Here is a 24,005-nt window from a genome sequence, read left to right as displayed (position 1 = left end):
ACAAACTCCAGAGCGACGTACATTTCAGACCCCTTGGTCTTTTCTCGAGCTCTGCCTGATGACTTTTGATAATTAAAAATATTTTTTCTATTCGTGAGTGCTGCGGATTCTCTCTCTCTCCTCTCTCCTCTCTCCTCTCTCTCTCTATATATATGTATATATATATATATATATATATATATATATATGCAAATATAGCTGTATGCTCATCTGCATGTCTTAGGCAGGTCTGCAACCCCGCCTTTCCCCATTATCACCCAGCATACAGCACTTCCACTGCAGCAAGGGATTCTGGGAAATGACATGCAAATGAGCACACAGTGTCACTTTTTGCCTCAATAACCATTTTTAACATGGTTCCCTATAGGCTTAAGCTTGCTGCATGGTCACAGCTTTGAGCACAGCCAGGGTTAAGGTGCATACCCAGAAAACCACCCACAGACAGCTGTTTCGACCTTGATGGGTCTCATCAGTGTGGGGTTGATTTTACTGGGAATGCAAGAGAGGCTATGGGATAGGCTAAACCATAATACTGAGTTAAGTTATGGTGAGTAAAAAAAGTGACAAAAACCCTCCACAGGAAAGCAAATATGCAAATATATATATGTGTGTGTGTGTGTGTGTGTGTATATGTACACATTTGTACTGGCATTTTTGAAAGGGAACCATTAAAATTGGTTCTCTTCGTTTTTAACCCTGCCCCAGGTTTTAGTAGCACAATTTTTGGAGGACTTGTTCTCTACCTTTTGCTATGTAAATATAAGTTTAATCTATTGAAACTTTAAGTGTGGTCCACAACTTTTATCAATATTTAAATATAATGATTTTTTTTAAACTCTTTTAATGTTGTCATATTTTTTAATCTAACCTCTTCCATTTTTTTCCGCAGTAAGATTTTCTTCCTGCAGTGTTCATTTTCTCTTCTCTCTTGCTTTGTCAGACAAAGACGCCGTTTCTCTTCTGCTAGGCATTCTATTTTTTCTAGTTCACTATTCAGCAAGTCTAAGTATCTGAAAACAATTATAGAAAAATAAATAAATTAGAAGAGGGGACTACTGCTTAGCTTATGTATAAATAAGTTGAAAATAAATCAGGGTGCACGCAGGAATATGGTACAGAAATAGGGGCACAAAAGGGCAAGCACAGCGATTTGCACTAATTAAAGTTAAATATGACAAAAAATAAAAATTACATTTATTTAGTTACTATTAAAATAAATGTGCTCAGAAAAAACAACAAAAAGTAAAATACAGAATCTAAAAGAGTCCGTGGTGGGTCGGAGTGCTGCTACACTTGAACACGCAATATAGTGATTCTGTGTGTAGTTAGAGGGAGGATATTAGGCATAGGGCGATTAGCACGCTAGATTCCAGTTACTGACTTAAAGATGATGCAGGAACTGGATGTGCACATATTATGTAGGCAGAATACTGCAACCACTCTACCCTAATAGTTAGTGAATACTGTGCTGTACTTTGTAACACAGAGGCTGTAAACCTTCATGGTAATAGACCACACATACAGGATAATTGGTCTGTAAGTGTTGTGGTCTGCACAGTAGCAACAGAGTGTTTAGATAATTGATACCAATTGCTACTGGCTGTACAAGCTGCATAACCAATGAAGACACTGTTGGTTTAATTCTGCTTATCTAACACTCTAAATATGGAGTAGTAGAAGGTAGTGAATTATTATTCACAGTGCTAGACAGTGAAGTATAGTAGATTGACTGTACTTAATACAATTTACAAAACCCGGAGTCACAGAAACTCTGCTTCAGCGTAGTGTCAGAATGATCCAAATTAGTCTAGGATCTAGGTGACATGAGTAGTATTATACTCTTAAATAAGTCTGCATACATATACAGCACTGAGGCACTTCTTAAAAGCCCAGTGTCAGTAGTTGGTTCCAAGAGGTTTATTTATATTAATGCCAGACTTTTGGTAATGCAACCGGGGAAACAGACATACTTGCAAGAGTTGCCCCGTAACTGCGATCGCTAATAACTATGCTTGCTGCTCAGAATTAATAATGCTTGTATTGAAGAAAAACAAAGACACAAAGACAAGGGGAGCGCGGATGAATGAATAGTAAATTGTATGTAGAATGAGGTGGGCTGGTTTAAAGTACAGCCAGACTGATAAGGCTTCACTCCAGTGCACAAGGGTTCAGCCCGAACCACAGTCAATGCACATGGGAGAAACTTGAAACGGGGATGGTGTTGATGTGTAATAAAAGTAATAATCAATATAGATACTCACACGGGCTTATGGGAGTACATGCGCATCAGGGGGTCTTGATTCCCGTCCTGGTGTCTGGGGAGAGTCGCTCTTCCTCAGCCCGAAACGTACCTCTAGGGTCTTCAATTCGTCTCAGGTCACGGTGTAAAAAACAGATAGGTAGCGCTATATCCTATTGTGCAGGCAGCCTGTGATATATCCCTGAACCCCAGTCAGGTGTAGATCTGTGCAAAAATATATATCAATGGCGCTCTGCACTAACAAATTGTAACATATAATAATAGTAATATAAATATACAACCAGTGGCGTGGATGTTTCTCCAGGAATGGATATTCCACATGTGATGAACGAACATGTAAGGAAAAAATCATAACATAGTGTAATACTGTTAGGCATACATACAAACATATAACATAAGACGGACGCTGGGAACAACAGATGACCAATTACAAACACATTTAATAAAGCATTAAAAATACATAAAATACATAAAAATGAAAACTGTAGGACACTCCAACTCAGGTGGGGGTACCTGCTTACCGAATGTAAAAAGGTATCAAGCAGTGGATATATTAGAGTATCCCCTCTATGGATGGCTGCTGCTGCACCGCACTGCTGGGCTCACCCGTATTTCTCCACCGTAGATGTGACTGGCTCACTCTGTTAGTGTCATCCGCCTCTGTACGCCGTGGACACGCAAGAATCTCGTGTCTGCCAGGGAATGGTAGTTCCTTCCTGCTCGGCTACTGGAAGCGCGCCAAACGGAGCTGATGTGTATGCGGATGGATATCCGCCCGATTTCGGCAGTCAGCGGGCATCGGTTTAGCCAGTTCCAAGGGGGACAGGATTCACCACCGAGTCTGGAGGACCTCTCAGGAACACCCTACGCGTTTCGAAAGGCTTGCTTTCTTCCTCAGGGGTAAACGTGATATGAAAAAATAGTCCCTGTATGTCCCGATCTATATAGTCCCGTATTAAAGGTGCAGTACATCAGATTGACCTTGCTCATGCGCAGATGTGTACTTAGGGACTCCCAGCGTCTCAGACAAAAACATATAAAGAAAAACAAACATAAAATATAAGATAACAAATAATGCACATCGATTTTACATTACTCATATAAAATAAATAATAAATTTATATTTAAATTAATTTTATATTGCAGACACCTTACAATTTACACTGCTACATTGCCCACCAAGTCCACCCTCTTTTGAAACTCTAGTTGGCAAAATCTGCCTCCCCTTTTCTAAGCCCATCTTGCTTGCTGGCATCTACCGCCCCCCTAAAGCCCTTCTACAATCCTTGACTGATATCACCCAATTTCTTGCCTCCATTTCCTCTCTGAATGAGAAGAGTGAGCTGCTAGTTCTTGGGGATTTCAACTTCAATTGGCTTGACCCTAAAAACCACAAAATCCAGATACAACTCAAGTCACTTAACCTATCGCAACTCATTTCCCAACCCACACGAATAAACCTGAAGTCGCATAACCATTCCTTGCTAGACTGGATTCTCTCCTCAAACCCCAGCAGAATCCAATCCTCTGGCATCCTTCCTGACATTTTCAGTGACCATGCAATAGTGTACTGTGTAAGGAAAATTAAACCGCCCCATTCAAGCCCCAAAGTTCTCCTCACTAGAACATTTAAAAACTTTAACCCACAACAGTTTCTGGATGACCTTACCAACTGCCCATGGCACAGAATCGATTTAATTCCCGACCCTGATTCTGCGCTCGACTATTTCCAATCCGAGTTCTTAAAACTCTGCGATACCCATGCTCCACTACGCAAAATAAGGGTACGGGGGGCCCACCTTCCATGGGTTACACCTGACCTTATAGCACTCTACCAGTTCAGGGATGCCTTGTGGAAAAGCTACAAAGTAACTGGCACTACCAAGGATCTCAATCACTACAGATGCCTGCGGAACGTGTGCACAAGGCAAACAAGGCATGCAAAAGCACAATATTACTCTGACAATCTCCTCCAGAATACATCAAACCCAGCTAATTTCTGGAAGGTTATCAACAATATATTCCAGCCTCCTAACCATCAACAACCAAGTAATATCACTAAGGGGGATATTACTCTGACAAACCCCACTGACATTGCAAATGCATTCAATGATTACTTTGTGAGGTGTGCCACTAACCTATTAGCGAAACGCAGCACAAACCCCAAACCTGAATCTCATCCTGGGAGTACCCCTATAGTCCCACCCCCTCCCAACACTGCCCACAATTTTCAATTTAGCCCAGTATCTGAAGAGGAGATTACACAAGCGCTCCTCAAACTAAAACTAAGCAGCCAATGTGGACCCGACTTACTACAACCTAGGTTCCTACGACTTGGTGCCCCAGCCATTGCCAAACCAATTGCGTCCATAGTCAACTCTATCCTGTCTGCAGGCCATATCCCTAAGACCTGGAAAACTGCCAGAGTTGTCCCAATCTTCAAAAGTGGGGACAAAAACACTGTCTCAAACTACAGGCCAATCTCACTTCTCCCAATTCTATCCAAAGTTATGGAAAAATGTGTCCACTCCCAATTAAGCGAGTTCTACACCAAGACAAATTTCCCTAGCCAATTCCAGTCTGGGTTTCGTCCCAAACACTCCACCGTAACTACCCTGCTAAAAGTTTGCAATGAAATCCAGTGTGGAATGGAACGGGGACAACTCACTGGTGCAGTATTCCTAGATTTTGCAAAGGCTTTTGACACAGTTGATCATGCTATCCTGCTTAACAAACTCCAGAGCTCTGGAATAGGGAAACATGCTTTAAACTGGTTTCAGTCCTACCTATCAGGAAGATCCCAACATGTGTCCATCTCAGGCTCTAACTCCAACCCCCTGGATATCACCTGTGGTGTCCCGCAAGGCTCTGTTCTGGGGCCCCTACTCTTCTCAGTGTTCATTAATGATCTTCCCACAGCTTGTACGGAAGCCTCAATACACATGTATGCAGATGACACAATCCTGTATGCACACAGCCATAGCCTCTCTGACCTTCAACACATACTTCAGTCTGACTTTTTGAGACTCGAAAACTGGATTTCCCAAAACAAACTGTTTTTAAACACTGACAAGACTGTAACAATGGTATTTGGGACCAAGACTAAATTTGTAAAGCTTCCAGTGACTGAGCTCCTGATTAGAACCAACGCTAAAACCACCCTAACACCTGTCACTAGTTTTAAATACCTGGGCTTATGGTTTGACTCCCACTTAACATTCGGGATGCACATTGATACCCTGACAACCAAGACCTATGCCAAACTAGGGGTACTTTACAGGAACAAATCCTCCCTAAGTCTCCTGGTCAGAAAGCGTATTGCACAGCAGATGCTAATGCCAATTATTGACTATGGAGACATAGTATATGGCTCGGCTCCTCAAACCCACCTTAGCAAACTTGACACCCTCTACAATTCAATTTGTCGTTTTGTTCTCCAATGCAACTACAACACACATCACTGCGAAATGCTCAAAGAACTAGATTGGTCATCACTAGAGTCTAGGCGCAAAGTTCACCTTTCCTGTCTCACCCTCAAATACTTTCTGGGCAAGCTACCCAGCTACCTGAACAAGCTCCTCACCCCTACCACATGCAGTACCTATCACCTGAGATCAGACTCCAAAAGACTATTCATGGTCCCAAGACTCAACAAAGTATCCGGACGTTCCTCCTTCTCCTTCCGTGCACCCCAAAACTGGAACAACCTACCAGAGACTCTCATATCCACCACCAGCTTACGTTCTTTCAAATCTAAGGCTGTCTCACACTTTAATCTGGTCTGTAACTGTTTCATAAGCTCATAATATATATTTTCTTTAACTGTGCATGCAATGTCTTGTATATAAATGTATACCTTGTTCATTTATGTAACTGTATTTGTAACCATGTATTATTTGTTTTACTCTGTGCCCAGGACATACTTGAAAACGAGAGGTAACTCTCAATGTATTACTTCCTGGTAAAATATTTTATAAATAAATAAATAAATAATATAAAATATCACAAATGTTACATATAAAATTAATAATACATTTATACTGTCCAAAATTTTAGATATTGACAATTAATCATAAAAGATATGTAGCCTAATGTCAGAATCCTTATTGATGATACTTCTTGAACCCTATAAACGAAGTATGCTGAGCAGATTTCGAAATAACCTCAATAGTGGATAATGTAAATAATGAAAAGAACTCTGTTCCTATATATTGAGTGAATAGTGTGATAGTGCTATGTGAATGAAAAAGTGTGTATCCATATAGTAGGTATTGGATTGTGATGATGCTGTGTGAATATAGAAGTGAATATGACGTGTGTATATGTGATATGTATTTAGTAATAAGATCATAATAAAGTGTGTCAAATGTTAAAGTATGATATAAGAAACCATTATGCAAAAGTGACCAAGTGCATAATTTAAATGTAGTGCATATAATTGTGTACTGTGATGATATATCCGGCTAATACAATATTGATTTCATAATGAGACCAATCATAAAACTAATTTATAAACATGACTGATACGTGCTAGTCAAAAAATATATATATATATATATATATGTAGTGAAAATATCAAGTGATGATTATTAAACTAGGCCAAGTACTGTGCCAAAGTCCTGTATAATGGAAAGTGAATAATCTGTTTTTAGATGGATGCTTTATCTGTCCAGAAGGAAAGGTTTCAGGTCAAATTCAATGTTGAGCCCGAAAGGGGTGAGTGTTTTCAGTTCGTAAATCCAAAAGGATTCTCTTTTACCTAGTGCCCCTCCCTTGTTTCCCCCGCGCCAATTTGTCGTGACAGCCTCTATCGCTACACATTTTAAACCCTTAGGGTCTTTGTCATGCACTTGGAGGAAGTGGCTCGATACGCTATGTGTATCTAGGCCTCTTTTTATGTTGTAAATATGTTCATAGAGCCGACGTTTAATCGGTCTAGTGGTCATACCCACATACTGCAGACCGCAAGGACATTCAAGGAGATAAATAATATTTGTGCTTCTACATGTAATGTGTTGTTGTATGATATATTGTTTAGAAGTGTTAGTGGATGTGAATGTGGTTTGTTTGGAGCTGAATCTACATGCTGTGCATGTATTACATGTATAATACCCTTTTGTAACTTGTTTGTTTGTATTTGTTTGCAATCGACTATTAAATCTGAGTGGACAGCTAGGGGCCAACCTTTGGCCTATGTTTGGTGCTTTAGTGAATATTATTTTAGGTTTAAGTGGAAGTATTTCAGATAAGTCAGGGTCTTTTCTCAGGATTGGCCAATATTTTTTATTCAAAAATATTGGCCAATCCTGAGAAAAGACCCTGACTTATCTGAAATACTTCCACTTAAACCTAAAATAATATTCACTAAAGCACCAAACATAGGCCAAAGGTTGGCCCCTAGCTGTCCACTCAGATTTAATAGTCGATTGCAAACAAATACAAACAAACAAGTTACAAAAGGGTATTATACATGTAATACATGCACAGCATGTAGATTCAGCTCCAAACAAACCACATTCACACCCACTAACACTTCTAAACAATATATCATACAACAACACATTACATGTAGAAGCACAAATATTATTTATCTCCTTGAATGTCCTTGCGGTCTGCAGTATGTGGGTATGACCACTAGACCGATTAAACGTCGGCTCTATGAACATATTTACAACATAAAAAGAGGCCTAGATACACATAGCGTATCGAGCCACTTCCTCCAAGTGCATGACAAAGACCCTAAGGGTTTAAAATGTGTAGCGATAGAGGCTGTCACGACAAATTGGCGCGGGGGAAACAAGGGAGGGGCACTAGGTAAAAGAGAATCCTTTTGGATTTACGAACTGAAAACACTCACCCCTTTCGGGCTCAACATTGAATTTGACCTGAAACCTTTCCTTCTGGACAGATAAAGCATCCATCTAAAAACAGATTATTCACTTTCCATTATACAGGACTTTGGCACAGTACTTGGCCTAGTTTAATAATCATCACTTGATATTTTCACTACATATATATATATTTTTTTTTTTGACTAGCACGTATCAGTCATGTTTATAAATTAGTTTTATGATTGGTCTCATTATGAAATCAATATTGTATTAGCCGGATATATCATCACAGTACACAATTATATGCACTACATTTAAATTATGCACTTGGTCACTTTTGCATAATGGTTTCTTATATCATACTTTAACATTTGACACACTTTATTATGATCTTATTACTAAATACATATCACATATACACACGTCATATTCACTTCTATATTCACACAGCATCATCACAATCCAATACCTACTATATGGATACACACTTTTTCATTCACATAGCACTATCACACTATTCACTCAATATATAGGAACAGAGTTCTTTTCATTATTTACATTATCCACTATTGAGGTTATTTCGAAATCTGCTCAGCATACTTCTTTTATAGGGTTCAGGAAGTATCATCAATAAGGATTCTGACATTAGGCTACATATCTTTTATGATTAATTGTCAATATCTAAAATTTTGGACAGTATAAATTTATTATTAATTTTATATGTAACATTTGTGATATTTTATATAAATTTATTATTTATTTTATATGAGTAATGTAAAATCGATGTGCATTATTTGTTATCTTATATTTTATGTTTGTTTTTCTTGTATATGTTTTTGTCTGAGACGCTGGGAGTCCCTAAGTACACATCTGCGCATGAGCAAGGTCAATCTGATGTACTGCACCTTTAATACGGGACTATATAGATCGGGACATACAGGGACTATTTTTTCATATCACGTTTACCCCTGAGGAAGAAAGCAAGCCTTTCGAAACGCGTAGGGTGTTCCTGAGAGGTCCTCCAGACTCGGTGGTGAATCCTGTCCCCCTTGGAACTGGCTAAACCGATGCCCGCTGACTGCCGAAATCGGGCGGATATCCATCCGCATACACATCAGCTCCGTTTGGCGCGCTTCCAGTAGCCGAGCAGGAAGGAACTACCATTCCCTGGCAGACACGAGATTCTTGCGTGTCCACGGCGTACAGAGGCGGATGACACTAACAGAGTGAGCCAGTCACATCTACGGTGGAGAAATACGGGTGAGCCCAGCAGTGCGGTGCAGCAGCAGCCATCCATAGAGGGGATACTCTAATATATCCACTGCTTGATACCTTTTTACATTCGGTAAGCAGGTACCCCCACCTGAGTTGGAGTGTCCTACAGTTTTCATTTTTATGTATTTTATGTATTTTTAATGCTTTATTAAATGTGTTTGTAATTGGTCATCTGTTGTTCCCAGCGTCCGTCTTATGTTATATGTTTGTATGTATGCCTAACAGTATTACACTATGTTATGATTTTTTCCTTACATGTTCGTTCATCACATGTGGAATATCCATTCCTGGAGAAACATCCACGCCACTGGTTGTATATTTATATTACTATTATTATATGTTACAATTTGTTAGTGCAGAGCGCCATTGATATATATTTTTGCACAGGTCACAGGGTCAACCTTCTCCTTACCGGCGTGATCGTAGTAGTTAGGTTCCTTTTAATGAATCACCTTCCTCTAGTTTCAGTCAAAACTCACCTCACAAGGACAGGGAGAGTGGAGATAGGGAGAATGCAGTTCATGTAAACAACGTCTGAGGTTAAAGTACAGCCCGGCTGATAGACTAGCCGGATTGACTCTCCACTCGGTTGCAGCATAGGGGTTAACTCACCGCAGTAAATGCCGCACACAGGGTGTCCCCTGATGTTACATAAGGCAGGGATATGGGGTAAAGTATATAAAGTAATACTCACACGGGCCCTTGTGATTACAGCCACATCAATGAATCCTCCGATTCAATACATCTCATCCAGTGCAGATCCTTCTTTTTTTGGGTTGGTCGAAAGTGTCACCAAAGTATGACTCAGTCACAGTGGGAGTAAGAAAATATAAGCTCCTTGTTTAATACACATAACAAACTACATGAAAATTAAAATTGAAAACCTCCAGGCTCAAATGACAAAGTTCGTGGCGTTCAGTTCTTACACGCGCCACTTCCGCGTCCGGGCGGCACTTGGAACGCAGGCTCTGCGTCCCTCCTACGGTGGCCTCAGAGGTCCAACAGTCCGACGGTGAATAGAACGCGTTTCGCTTGAATCCAAGCTTCCTCAGGTTCTGTAAAAGTGTTCAATGTCTGATATGGGTCTTAAATACCCTGTACTCTATTAGGGACCACCTCATGGGTGAAGACCCCCGTGACGGTATGGATTACAAATAGAAGAAAGAAGACACACTTGGATTGTAATGTTTTTTATTTTATGGTTACCTGTGGATTGTTGGTTCGAGAGCATGCGGTTCCCCCGGGAGTTGGTGAGTGGGCCATCTAACGGTAAGTAAATACCCACTGTACAAATGAATGGGTGAAGGGTTGGTATTGGTGAAGGCGGGGTTAACCCCTTAATTACTTTTGCGGTTATTAACCGCTAAGGTGATTAAGGGGTTAACTGGCATTTGAAAGTATTTGCTATGTATTTTTTTGCCAACGGAGGCCGTTTGATGACCGGACGCCCATCACATTGCCAGGGGGTAAGTAGAACTCTAATTATTTACTTTATTGATGCTGTTTTATGTGTTTAATATTGGGCAAATAATCTATTATCCATATCTGGATAACACTGTATGTGTTTGGGGGGGGAGGGGGTATTTATTTATTTAAATGTATATGACAGGTTTATTTTTTTTACATACAAGGTTGGTTCCTTAGGTCTGCGGGGACCTCTGGAGACCACCTGAGGATCCCACGGATGCCCACGGGTACCAGGCTGCGGACCCACAGGGGACACCTGCTGGGAAGAACCGGGGCCCCACAGCTGTGGGGGCCCCCTGGACCCATAAGGACCACGAGGGCCCCAGACCCCTGTGGGAACCACTGTGGGTACCCTGTGGGTACCCTCAGACACCTGTGGGGCTGACCCGGGGACACCCAGACACCCACAGGCCCACCCGTTGAGACCCCATTTGGGGCCCACAGTGACCCGCAGGGACCACCTGGATGCCCACGGTGCCTTATGGGGACCACCCGTAGGCCACCAGACCCTGGAGTACTGGTACACTGTGGGGCCCGCGGACACCCGCCAGGACCACCGGGGACTCCCGTGGGCCTGGGGTATTAACCATGTATGTAAAAGAATAAATCATGTATTTATGGTGGGGCACAGGGGGTGGGTGGGTTATGTATTGTTTATTAAATATAGTGATGTTTATTGTGGGTAGCGGGGGTAGGGGAAGGGGGTATTGACCACAAGCCAGGGTGGGTAGGCCTCCCGGTGGGTATTGGGTGAGGGTGGTTAAGCCTCACGGGGTGGGTAGGGGGGGAGGGTGTTTAGGCCTCCCGAGTTGTGGGTGAGGGTGGGTTAACCCCTTAATGACTATAGCAGTTAATGACCGCTAAGGTGATTAAGGGGTTAGGGAACATTACATTTGCTCTTTTTATTCTTGTGTATTTTTTGAAGCACCGGAGGGGAACATGGGCAGGATGAGGATGAAGACGGTCTTCATCGTTGGTGCCTGGAAAAGGTAAGTGCAATATGTATTTACAATATGTGCAATATGTATTTACTGTAAATTTTCAATGAGTGCCCACGGAGCCTAGCGGGGACCACCCGGAGGCCGCCAGACACCCATGCCGCCCCCCCCCCCCCCACCGGGTGCACTGTTCGGCCTGTGGACACCCGTCGGGTCCATCGGGGACCCCCGTCGGTCTGGGGTATGAATTCTGTAAGTTAAAAAATAAATCAAGGTTTTACAGTATGGGGCGGCACGAGGGGGGGGTGTATTGGTGTTTATTAAATATTGCAATGTTTAATGGGGCCTAGGAGGTGGGTATTGGGGCTGTTGTGTGTGTATTGTTTTTATTGTGGGTAGCGGGGGTGGGCGAAGGGTGTATTAGCCCCAAGGATGGGCGTTTAGGTCTTGCGGGTGGGATTAACCCCTTCATTACCGTAACGGTATTAACTGCTAAGGTAATGAAGGGGTTAAGTCCACCCGCAACCCCCCCGCAAGGCCTAAACACCCACTAAGGGCCAAATACCCCCTTCACCCACCACCACTACCCACAATAAGCCTGGCACGGGTGGTTAACCTCTTCATTGCCTTAGCGGTTAGCCGCTAAGGTAATGAAGTGGGCTGCAAATGCATTTTTCCTGCATCGGATTCCGGTGCTGATATTAATGGTTATCAACTCCGGAGACTCCGGCATCAATCTGATGCAGGGGAAAGGCCTAATTTTTTCTAAGTCCTGTATCGCCACTCGTCGTCAGCTTCTCCTCACCAACTTGCTAACTTTTCCTGGCATTTGGATTTGGGGAGAAAATCGCCATTTTAGAGCGTCAATAACCTACTCGCTGCTACTAGAATTGCGTGAGTTTATGAACATTCAGAAAAGCGTCGATAAGTGGCGATTTGGTTTTGTTCAAATGTTTTTTTGGCGATTCAGGCATTTATCGCCCACTTATCGACGCTTACTGAATCGGAGTACGCATTTTGGCCGATAAGTGGCTTATGAACGCTTACTGCATGAGGCCCTTTGTCTCTGTTGCCTCTTCGCCCACTCCGTTTGCTATGTCTATGTAGTTGAAGATCGTGTATTATTTGGTCAGATGGATCTTTATGTGTAGTGAGTTTTTGATAAAATCTGCCACCTGTGTCCAAACCGTATGGATCACAAGGCAGCTCCATAGACAGTGCAACAAATCCGCCTCCGGTGCTGCACACTTGGTACAGTTGCTATTTGGAGCTAGTTTAGCCCTTTCTCTAAATTTGGGGGTTGTGTATGTCCTGTGTAAGATATTGTAGTGCATCTCTTGGTATGTAGATGAAGGGAGAAGTTTAAGTGATCTCAAATTACTGCATGACACTGTATCTTCCATACTTACGTTTGGGCAAGCTGTCATCCACGCTCCTATTCCTGCTGTTACTGTCGTATTTTTGTGTTTTTCTAAGACAGGTTTGGATATTTGATATGGAGATTTTTCCGGGGTGTGTTGCCTGTAGGACTCTCTCTAATGGATTGTCCCTCTCCACTAATGTTAAATCATCGATTACCTCCCTTGTGTAATGTCTGGCTTGCATATATGCAAAAAAATGTGAGTTAGATACCCCATATTTTTCTTTAAATTATTGGAATGTGTGTATGGACTGGTCTAGTGTATGTAGCAGCTGTCTTATCTCAAGGAAACCTCTTCTCTCCCAGTCAATGAATGGGTACTTTGCTTTCCCTGCCTGGAATTGTTTGTTTTTGTAAACGGTATGTTTAAAGATTTATCCCAGCAAATATTTAATGTTTTATGAGCTCTATACCATGCCCTGTAGGTGCTGAAGAGCAATGGGTTGTCTTTTATATTTACTGGGACATCTTTAGGTGCCATGTTTAGTAGGTATTTTAGATTTATATCCGGACTCATCTGTTGTTCTAGTTGTTCTATTGCCCTAATTGTAAATTGGTTTGTGTGGTTGATCCAATCAACTGCGTGTTTTAGGAATGCCGCAGTATTGTATAATTTGGAGTGTGGGTAGGTTGATCCCCCCATTCCCTTTATGTTGTTGCAACTTCGCCCTACTTATTCTGGGTTTCTTGTTTCTCATATTAAGAGTTGGAACGCATTATTTAATTTTGAAAAATCTTTCTCTTTCGTTAATATTGGCAACATTTGCAAGACAAAGAATTTTGGGGAAGATGGTCATCTTTACTAGATAGCATCTGCCCAGTAATGAAATATTTAGATTGTGCCATCTTTGTAATGACTACATTACTGTTTCCATTAATGGTTTAATATTTATTGCGTACATTTTTTTATATATTGCTGGGAAGGAGAATACCCAAGAAGTTTATATGCCTTTCGGCCCATTAAAAAGGGAAGGGTCCCTTCCATCCTATTTCTTTCTTATCTGTGAGTGCTAGTGCCTCTGATTTTTTCATAATTTATTGTCAGTCCTGATATTCTATTAAAAGGGGTGCGCAAAGTTTTTTTGCTGCACTCCCGTGTGCCGGCCCCAGTGCTCGCGCCCCCCTCTCCAGTGACGTCACGTGACCACGCAGTCATTTGACGCACATTACCATGACGACACGTCACATGACCCCGTGGCATCATTTACCGCCGCGTTGTCATGGAGACGTGACCAGAAGCCGGCTGAGACCCGGCAAGTTGAGGTTGCAGAGGCCGCGCGTCCCCCAGAAAAATCCTGCACCCCACAGTTTGCGCACCCCCTGCTCTACTAAACATCTGTTTTTTTCTATTATAGCTGGCATAGCCTCTATTGGATTTCAAATAAAGAGCAGCATATCATCTGCAAAGGGTGCTATTTTCAATTATTGGTTTCCTATGTGCGTACCTTTAAATTTGTCCATTTCTTTAAGATGTCTCAGTAAAGGTTCTAGTGTCAAATCAAATAATATTGGGGATAACGGGCATCCTTGTCGGGTACCTTGTTGTAATGTAAAAGATTCAGAGTTCAGCATATTAGCCATTATAAAGGCTGTAGGTTTGTCATAAAGGGTTTTTATTAAAGCTATGAAGTGTTCACCAAAATATTGTGCCTTTAGTAATCTAATTATGAGTGGCCATGTTACCTTAGCAAAGGCCTTTTCTGCATCTAAATTTACTATTATATATTTCTCTTTGTTTTGCTTTGCAGTTATTAATGTGGCAATGGCTAATCTTATACTGGAAACGGATTGTTGTCCTGTGACAAAACCCATTTGCTCTGGTGCTGTTAGGTCTGGAAGAATATTTTTAAGTCTCTTTGCATATATTTTTGTGAGAATTTTAAAATCTTTGTTTAATAAAGAGATGGGCCTAAAGGGCGACGGCTGTTCTGGGTCTCTTCCTGGCTTTGGAAGGATAATTATTTTTCCTCTGTTAAAATCTTGTGGCATCTCCTGTGTCTCTATAATATGGTTGAAGAGGTTCTTTAGCGGTACTGCTATTTTTGGGTTAAGTATCTTATAATATTCTGCACCCAGTCAGTCCGGTCCTGGTGATTTGCCATGTTTTAGTGTTTTGATGGTGTTTTGTACTTCTAGGCTTGTTATGTGTTTGTTTAAGGCTTTTTTGTTAGCTGTGGGAAGTTGGGGGAGGTTGGCCTCTTCTATAACATTTTCTCCTATATCTACCTCATCTGGGATTGTTGTATATAAATCTTTTTAATAGTTTAGAAATGTCTCGCACATTTTTATTGCTTGTATTGTTTTGTTTCCTTCTGCAGTACAGATAGATACTATTTGGTTGGCTATTTTAACATCTTTTGTTAAATTTGCCAAAAGTCTTCCATGTATATTGTCCCATCTAAAATATTTATTCTTCTGGAATACCAATTGTTTGCGCTCTTTCAGTAAGCAGGGTACAGTATAATATATCTCTTTCGTGTCTAAGTAGAGTTTTTTTTTCTTTCTGTTGTATTGTTTGCTTAGTGGGATTTTGCCAAGTGAGAGTTTTGGCTGTTTAACTTATTGTTCAGAATTTAGTTTTTCTTGGCATTATATGCTATTATGTGCCCCCTGAATACTGCCTTAGAGGTGTCCCAGTATAATTGCAGTTCTATGTTGTGTTGTTAATTATTCCTTACAAAATTGAACCACTAATTTCTTAAGTAGTCTTTAAACTTGTTTGAATTAGCAAGGTGTGCGGGCATGCACTAATTATGAGATATATCTTTGGGATTATATAGTTTTAGACTGATCCAAATTGGTGCGTGGTCAAAGATAATTATATTTTCTATCTTTGCCATGTGTATTCTCTGCATTTCTCTGGTTGATATCAAAATGTATATCAAATAAAGTGTACTGTATAGGAGTACACCAAAAGGTCCCAAATGACAGTGTACCGCAGACCAGAGTTTGATTATATCATGGTCTAGATGTGTGACTAATGACAAACAGTTAAAATAATGTTTATTCATAGAAATATAGATAAAAAGGTAAATCCTAAATCTCTAAAGTGAGAGATATAAACCTCTAGCTAGAGGCTGTGCATGTAGGTGTACAGGCATACCCCACATTAACGTAAAGCGAAAATGTACTTAAAGTGAAGCAATACCTTTTTCCACTTATCGATGCATTGTAAGGATCCGGGAGTCACGCCGCTCTCGGCGTGCTCCCCACTCACCTGCAGCTCCGCCGGGTCCTCCCGCGGCACACAGGCAGCCTTCCGTCAAGACGCCGATCGCAGCTCCACGTGGGCGCGCGCACGCCAATGCTCCTCTTCAGGGGTTGGTCCTGCGGGTATGCCCGGTCACGCGCCCGCAAGCGCTGCTACACGGAGGCGCGGCCACACGGAGGCACACCAGCCCCTTAAAGGCACAGTATCACAAACTATTGCTGCTACTAAATACAACCTTACTACTGGGCTTTATTGCTCCTCCCCTGGGACTCATGCTGGACCTATCCCTGCCGTAGCCTGTCCCTTCCACACCCCCCCACCTTGCTGCGCTGCCATTGGGTCCTCTCTCCCATATATACCTTACAGTTTCACTAACTCGTCGGCTGAGCATAGAACCAGTTGTTCTCATCACTCTCTGCCTCCCTAGTCATGTCTTGTCCTGTCTTGTTTTGCAGTCTTCCTCGTGTAACGAACCGGCTTCCTCTACGACTATCCGTACCTCTGGCATCCCGAACTTGGCATATGGCAATACGACTCTCCACACCTCTGGCACCCCGAACCTGGCAAACGTTTACGTCCCTCTCTCTAACCCCGGACTTGGCGAACAGCACCCTCTACCATCCGTACCTCTCCTGCCCCGACTCGGACTCCCAGACCACTCTACTCTCAAGACGTGCCCTCGTGGCTGTGGGTGGCGTTATAACCTATCCCACCTCAGCACCGCGGTCCCGCCTCGTTTGTGGTGAGCTCGTCGTGACGCATTTACTGTACAGCGATCATCATATACGTGCATAACTGATGTAAATAACACATTTGTAACAGTCTCTATAGTCTCCCCGCTTGCGCACAGCTACGGTACAGGTAGGGAGCCGGTATTACTGTTCAGGACGTGTTGACAGGCGCATGCGCGAGCTGCCATTTGCCTATTGGGCGCTGTGTACTTACTCGCGAGTGTACTTAAAGCGAGTGTCCTTAAACCGGGGTATGCCTGTATATTGGTGTAAATAACCACTCAGATCTTAGTATAATTAGTAAATGCTTCTGCTGCAGTGTGCCAAAAGTAGCCTTCGTATGGTATATTTAGTTCAAAAAAGGGCCTGGAGGTATAAACCACACAAATGCGGTGAATACCTACTCAGTAGAATAGTGTACTGATAATCATAGAATGGATCCTCTCGAAGGAATTGTGGGGGAGAGATATTAATATATCAATTTATGGTCCCAAAGTGTACAAGAGGAGATGTTCTACTGCAGAAAGAAATAGGTAATGTATATCATAGTGACTCTGAGAAGGCTATACTGATATTGGTAGTACGTTTCTGTTGGTCTAATCTCCTAGTCTATATATATTGTTTAGTCCTATACCAGGTACTTGTGTTGGTATCATCCACATATGTATGAAGACCATATCCAGCACAATATCGAGTGCATACATTAGAAAGTTGTCCCTCACTTTATCATGATGCCAGTGCAGTGTTTTGGTTATTGCCGTGTGTAGTTTTCGGCAATCAAGCTCAACAATTCTTACAGAATCACGTGATATACTCAATGTATTGTATATAACCCTTTAATAGCAGTTCTATGAGTGCTGCAAATGTCATTAGTAAATTTACAGCAAATGAGTAAGTAGCTTCTGTTGTGCATCATTTGTTAAATACTACTAGATGTTCAAATGTATATTTTAGTATGAATACCCAATAGAGTCACGTGACTGACTGGATATGTCATATGCAGCCCTCTCTAGTAGTACCTTGGGTGCTGTGCAATACGTGAGTTGGTTATCAACATAGATATTTAAAGCTGTAACATAGTAGTGAAGCCACGATGTTGCGTGGCATAAGTTTAATACTACTATATTAATTTTTGTAGATTTTTCACCACAGGTACATGTCGAGCACTCGCGGGATCGCTGAAGTCCCTCGGTGCATCGCCCGGCGTCAGCTGCCAGACACACCGCGTCACAGCACCTCCCTGCTCGGGGATCCCGAACAGGTACAGAGGAGTTACGTGGTAAAGTAAGTAGCTATGTGTTATCGTATAAAACTGGTGTATGGAGATACAGAGAACACACTATCTAGTGTGTTGGTACATGCTTGCAGAGATTCAATCGGGAAATTCCCCTTGGTATACACAGCCATTAGATAAGATGTATAAACTAAAGGTATTTTAATAATAATAAATATAGCACCATGTCGGCTTTGATCCGACGTACGTTTCGTCGCTTAGCGCGACTTCTTCCGGGGTGGGCATTGACGCGTCTCAGTCGGCCCCTTTATACGTGTACGTTGCCGTAGCAACCGAAAGACGCTAGTGGTAGCACGATGTGGTGGTGGTGGCGTATAGGTACTGCATGTAGCAATGCAGATGTATAAATGTAGCTGTTAGTCACACATTTAGAACTTGATCTGTTTATTCGTGTTCACATAGTGTGATGCAGGCATAGCAGAGATCCCAATGTTACGTACTGTCCTGGCCAGCTTTATTCTAAAGCTTGCCGGGATAAATGCAGGGCTTTTTTTTTGTTTATCATTGAAAGCGCCCGCGGCCGGGAAAACTAAAAAAAAAAAGCCACGCGCCGCCGCTTTTAAAAAAACCCGGGGAGAAAGCCGCTTTAGAGTGAAGGCGGCCGCGACTGTATAAAGGATGTTAATGGCATAGTACACTGATAAACTATAATCCTAAAAAGGGAGTGTACACAAATCCTTCATTTAAGCCAGATGGATATTGAGTGTGTAATGTATATATCCATCTGGCTTCACACTGTAGCAATTTTTGGTCCCAATTACCTTTACGTATGTTGGGGGCAATATGATCGATCCCCTGGAAGGTTAACATGCTTGTGTCTCCAGCATGTACTTCACGTACATGTCTGGAGACTTGGGTATCAAGAGCGTTTCTGATAGAGCCAAGATGTTCTAGTACTCTTCTTCTGAGTTCGCGTTTAGTTTTTCCAACATATCTCATGCCGCAGGAGAAAGTGATCAAATAAATTACTCCTGTGCTTTTACAGTTAATGAAGTCTTTTATCTGGAACGTCTTAGTTTTTTGCGAATTTGTGAACGTTTGACTCTCCTTCATAAACTCACAGGCTTTGCAATGATGGCATTTAAAGAAGCCTCTCATTGTGAGCCAGGTTCTTTTGTTTTTATTTCTCGTGAAGTGACTATGCACAAGATGATCCCGCATATTTTTGGAACGTCTCCAGACAACTGATGGTTTGTTTTTTAGGACCATTTTATGATCATCATCACAGGTGAGTATGTGCCAGTGTTTATTCAATATATAGTTGATGTCTCTCCACTGTCCATTGAATGTACTGATACATCTGATTTCTTTGTTGCCATCTGATTTTTGTTTGTCTTTGAGGAGGTCTGTTCTTGGTGTAGTTACTGCTCGGTGATAGGCTAGCTTCAGTTGAGCATTTGAGTACCCACGTGCTAGAAAATTATCCTTCATTTCTTTGGCTTGTGTCTTGAAGGTTGCCAAACGTGAAGTACATGCTGGAGACACAAGCATGTTAACCTTCCAGGGGATCGATCATATTGCCCCTGTAGACGGACGTTCACAGAGGTACACAATTAGGAGGCTTTATAATGTGAAATTATAATAGGCTTTATTGTGCCTGTTCCTTTTCATCAGGAAATTATCCAAACACAGGGGGGGAACAAAGCTTCCATTCACTTGGGAGTATTTCTAGTGAAATCCTATGCAATTAGTTCACATCTCCATTAGTTAAGCATGTCTCGCAGCCCCAAAACATATAGCATGAAAAGAAGCAGATATAAGCAGTCTCTTAAGAATAAAAGTCTTGTCTGTTTCTTGGAGGGAAAATCTTCTCACTTCCTGGTTCAGCTTCAGGTGTAGTAGTTTTCCCTGTGTCTTGAAATCAGCTCAAGACCGGTCAGCTCCAAAGGTCAGCTCTCAGTCAGAGCTAAGGAGTCACTTCCTGTCTCAAAGGCAGGCTTTTTGTAAACAATCTAATCAGGCAGGTGGTGTTTAGTAATTAACTACCACACTGCTAGATTAAAGGCACATTACTGAACAGGGATAAGTCCCCTGTTACATACCTCCCCTGTTTGTGGGAAGCTCGGGCTTACCACGGCCAAAGCCCATCCTTCCACTCTCATTCTAGATATCTCTGTGACTTGAATGAGAGTGGATGGAGGAAGAGAACCCTCTGTCACGCTGGGATTGGAGCCCTTTCTCCAGTTTATTTTTGTCTCCTCCCGAAGATGCTTGAGATCAGCACTCCTCAGTCGCTCGAGGAGGACTTTTTCCACGTAAAGTCTTTTTATCGCGTGCGCGGTCTTGAGATTTCTGTTGCGTCGGGCACTCCTCTTTTTGTAGACAAAGTGTATGGCAACAGTTGTAGAGCAGTTAGGACTAGCCCTTAGAGTTTTCTGCTCTTGAAGTGGTCTTTCTGCAGCTTCTCCACACCACGGAGTCGACAGTTCAGCTTCTTCAGCTAAAGATTCTTCTGGCTTTGATTCTGCACTCCTACCTCTGTTTGTTGCCTGTTGGGCAGCTGTAGGTTTGGCTAGTGCTTTCTTTGGTGGCTCAAACTTCGTAATTTTGTTTTGAAGTTGCGTGGAGTCCCCAACTCTCACTGTACCCTTGTCCTTACGGGCATTAGTTACTGTGGGATACTGGTGCTTGGGCAGAGCCAATACCTTTTTCCGTATTGGAGGAATCTGTATCAGAGTCTCCTTCATATTCTGGAGCTCTGTAATTTTTGTCGTCAAGGTTGCCGCTGCGTCTGTTTTCTCCTTGGTGTACTGACTCAAGGGAATGGAACAGTCTCTCTGTCTCTCCAGCTCTTGCTCCAGTTTCTGAGCCTTCTCACGCTCCCTCTCATACATAGTCACCTGGTATCGAAGCGCCTCTTCCAACGATGCTCTGAAGACATGCAGCGTGGCCTTTAGCTCCTCATATTGCTCTGTGGGGACGTACTGGGTATTCAGACGTTCCTGCAGCGCTTGTACCTCTTTAGCAGCCTGCAGTTTTTCTTCCTGTAGCGTTTGCTGCTTCTCCTCAGCATACTGGAGGTGTGTACGCAGACCTTGCAGTTGCTTCTGCAGTCGGTGCTCTGCGTCAAACTTTTCCTTGACTTCTTCTGTTAACTGAAAATTTTCTTCTTTCAGTTTTAAGTTTTCTCTTTTTAATCTTGAATTTTCTCCTTTTTCAGTCTCTGTATTCTTCAGGGCCTCTTTGCAGTCCTCCATCCATTTACGAACATCTGCTTTGAGAATGACAATCTCCTGGCGTGAGACTTCCTTCTCTAGGTTGAGGGTCTGAAGCTCCTTCTGAGAGACTTTGAGATCTGTTTCAAGATTACCAATAGTTTCTATAGCAATGTCCAGCTCCTCAGTGAGACTGTGTAGTTCCTTTCTGGAAACTTCCAGGTCTGTGCGGCAGCTGTTGGTCTCATGATGTGAGGCATCCAGTGCTCTGCGGAGTGTCTGAACCTCTTTCTGAGATACGTCCACATCTATCCGGACACTGTTGACCTCCTGTTGTGAGGCATTCATCTCTATGCAAAGAGTGTGAACCTCTTGCTGGAAGACTGTCATCTGCTTCAGTGCCTCCTCATACTTCCGCTTTAGCGTAGCCACCATTTTATCAGATTGGCTCTGCTTTTCCTCCATGGCGGAAATAGTAGCCTTTGCAGTATCTAGCGCAGTCTTGAGATCCTCCAATTCGGTCTTGGCCGCAGAGTAAATTGCGAGCACTGTCTTCTGTAGCTCAGCATTATTTTTTTCTCTCCCTTTCCAATTCTTCACAGAGTAGATCAGTCATGCCTGTCAGCTTGCAGTGCATCTTCAGGGCTGGTCAAGGGATCGTCACTCACTGGCTCCGACTCCACTTCCCTGGGATGGTTGGCCGAGGGTTCCTCACTGTTGGCACCGGACAGACACTTCTTTGGGGTACACGACTTCTGCCTTGGGCCCTCTGGATATTCGGTTACCCGCGGGACGAATTCTCCATTTTCTCTAGGCTGCAGGGCAACTCGGACCCCCTTTTCCTCCACAGGATCTGCGGACGTGTCTGTTCCTTCCACGGTAAGTGAAGAACTGCTTTTCTTTTTCTTTTTCCGCCTTTTTGATTTGGATGACACCGTCCCTTCAGGGATATTGGGGTCTCCATCTTCATTTGAAATTTTAGCAGCTTCATTATATACGCCAGGCTTTTCTTGCAGCTGCTTTAGCTGACAGAAATATTCAGTGATCCACTGCTCCCGCTCTGTCTCCTGCTGATCATATTCGTCATCAAAGGGAGCAGTCTTTTCTGTTCGTGCCAAGTTCGGGCACCCCCACCATTCTTGGGGTGTTTTGTGGGTGTGACTCGGTTCGGGTTCCCCGTAAGAGATGTCTTCCTCTTTATTGGACTGGAAGGGCCACTCTTCCGTGGGGTAGGGTTCATTACAAGAACGCTGCATCTTGTCCTCCATTTTTAGGCTATCAGGTGTCATTTTCTTCTTGACCTCAGGAGGCGCTATTGCAGCTGTTGCCACTGTATTTGCTAGAACCCCCAATTGTGGTAGTCCTACAGATGGGCATATTTTGCTTGTAGAGGTCGTAGCTCTCACAGGCATCTCTGTAGACTTTTCTTTCTTGGGTAATTTTTTTTTTCAATATCAGCAGTACTGTGCATGCATTTTCTTTTATCAGGTATACAAGATGTGCAGTTGCTAGGTAAAAAAGTCTATTTGCTATACACCATTTACTTGCTAGGTGAAATCCCTCCGCTTCAGCGACAGAATTTGGTTTTCTGCCTGAGTTCAGTAATTTTCAGTCTCATCTTTGGGTATTATGGCATTCACACTTCCCACTTTGGGTGTCTGTTTTGCTCCCAAGATAATAGGCATACTTTTTTACTTGCAGAAAAAAAAACATTCTTTGCAGTGGACTCAACACTCAGCAATTGGCTTTGAAAAACCTTTTCCTTTATAGGGCAATTTTACACTCAGCATTTGTTTGCTAAAAATTCCCCTGCTTCAGCACAGTCTCGTATCAATTTTCACACTTTTCTGCATATACTCCATTCACAGCTGGTAGCCCTATGCGGTGTGGCAACCTTTATTTGCAAAATCAGTACCACTCGTGGGTCACCATCTGTATTCACTGCTTCAGTGAAACTTTTGAAAACAACAAACACCTATCCCTTTTAAGGGCTGACTCACTTCTTGAACCCTGACTATGGCTGGAAGGCAAAACCCCTATTTCAATGACCATATTACACTTTGTGATAGGCAAATAAAGTTTTAGCTGCTTCAGCAGCCTCTCTCCTTTGGGATTGGGGCAAAGAGTCCATCTGTGGTTTTGTAAGTTTCAATGCAGTGTAAGTTTCAGTGGTGTGTCCCTTTATCTCTGATCTCTGCAGCATGAGGTTTTTTTTTTTTTTCTCAGACTGTTTGTAGGCAAAAAGCATTAAAAAAAATTTCACATAAAAATCTCCAGTCCTTTTTAACTACAAGGACACCTCTTGTCCCACCTCGGACACCATATGTAGACGGACGTTCACAGAGGTACACAATTAGGAGGCTTTATAATGTGAAATTATAATAGGCTTTATTGTGCCTGTTCCTTTTCATCAGGAAATTATC

General features: G+C 42.5%; 1 protein-coding gene across 3 annotated transcripts in view; it reads right to left on the bottom strand.

The window, feature by feature from the left end:
- Nucleotides 1–24,005, bottom strand: part of FSIP2 (fibrous sheath interacting protein 2) — a 225,397-nt gene that overhangs the window by 146,757 nt on the left and 54,635 nt on the right. For all 3 annotated transcript variants that reach the window (XR_012799882.1, XM_075590485.1, XM_075590484.1), the window contains exon 6: nucleotides 869–1,010. Coding sequence is in view for 2 of the 3 variants with exons in the window: in XM_075590485.1 (XP_075446600.1) it covers nucleotides 869–1,010 (142 nt within the window). In the remaining variant the exon portion in view is untranslated. The remainder of the gene's footprint in view (nucleotides 1–868; nucleotides 1,011–24,005) is intronic.

The sequence above is a fragment of the Ascaphus truei genome, chromosome 3 (assembly GCF_040206685.1).
Source record: "Ascaphus truei isolate aAscTru1 chromosome 3, aAscTru1.hap1, whole genome shotgun sequence".
Classification (NCBI taxonomy): domain Eukaryota; kingdom Metazoa; phylum Chordata; class Amphibia; order Anura; family Ascaphidae; genus Ascaphus; species Ascaphus truei.
Note: the sequence above shows the minus strand (reverse complement) of the source record. Positions and strands in the feature narration are given on the sequence as shown.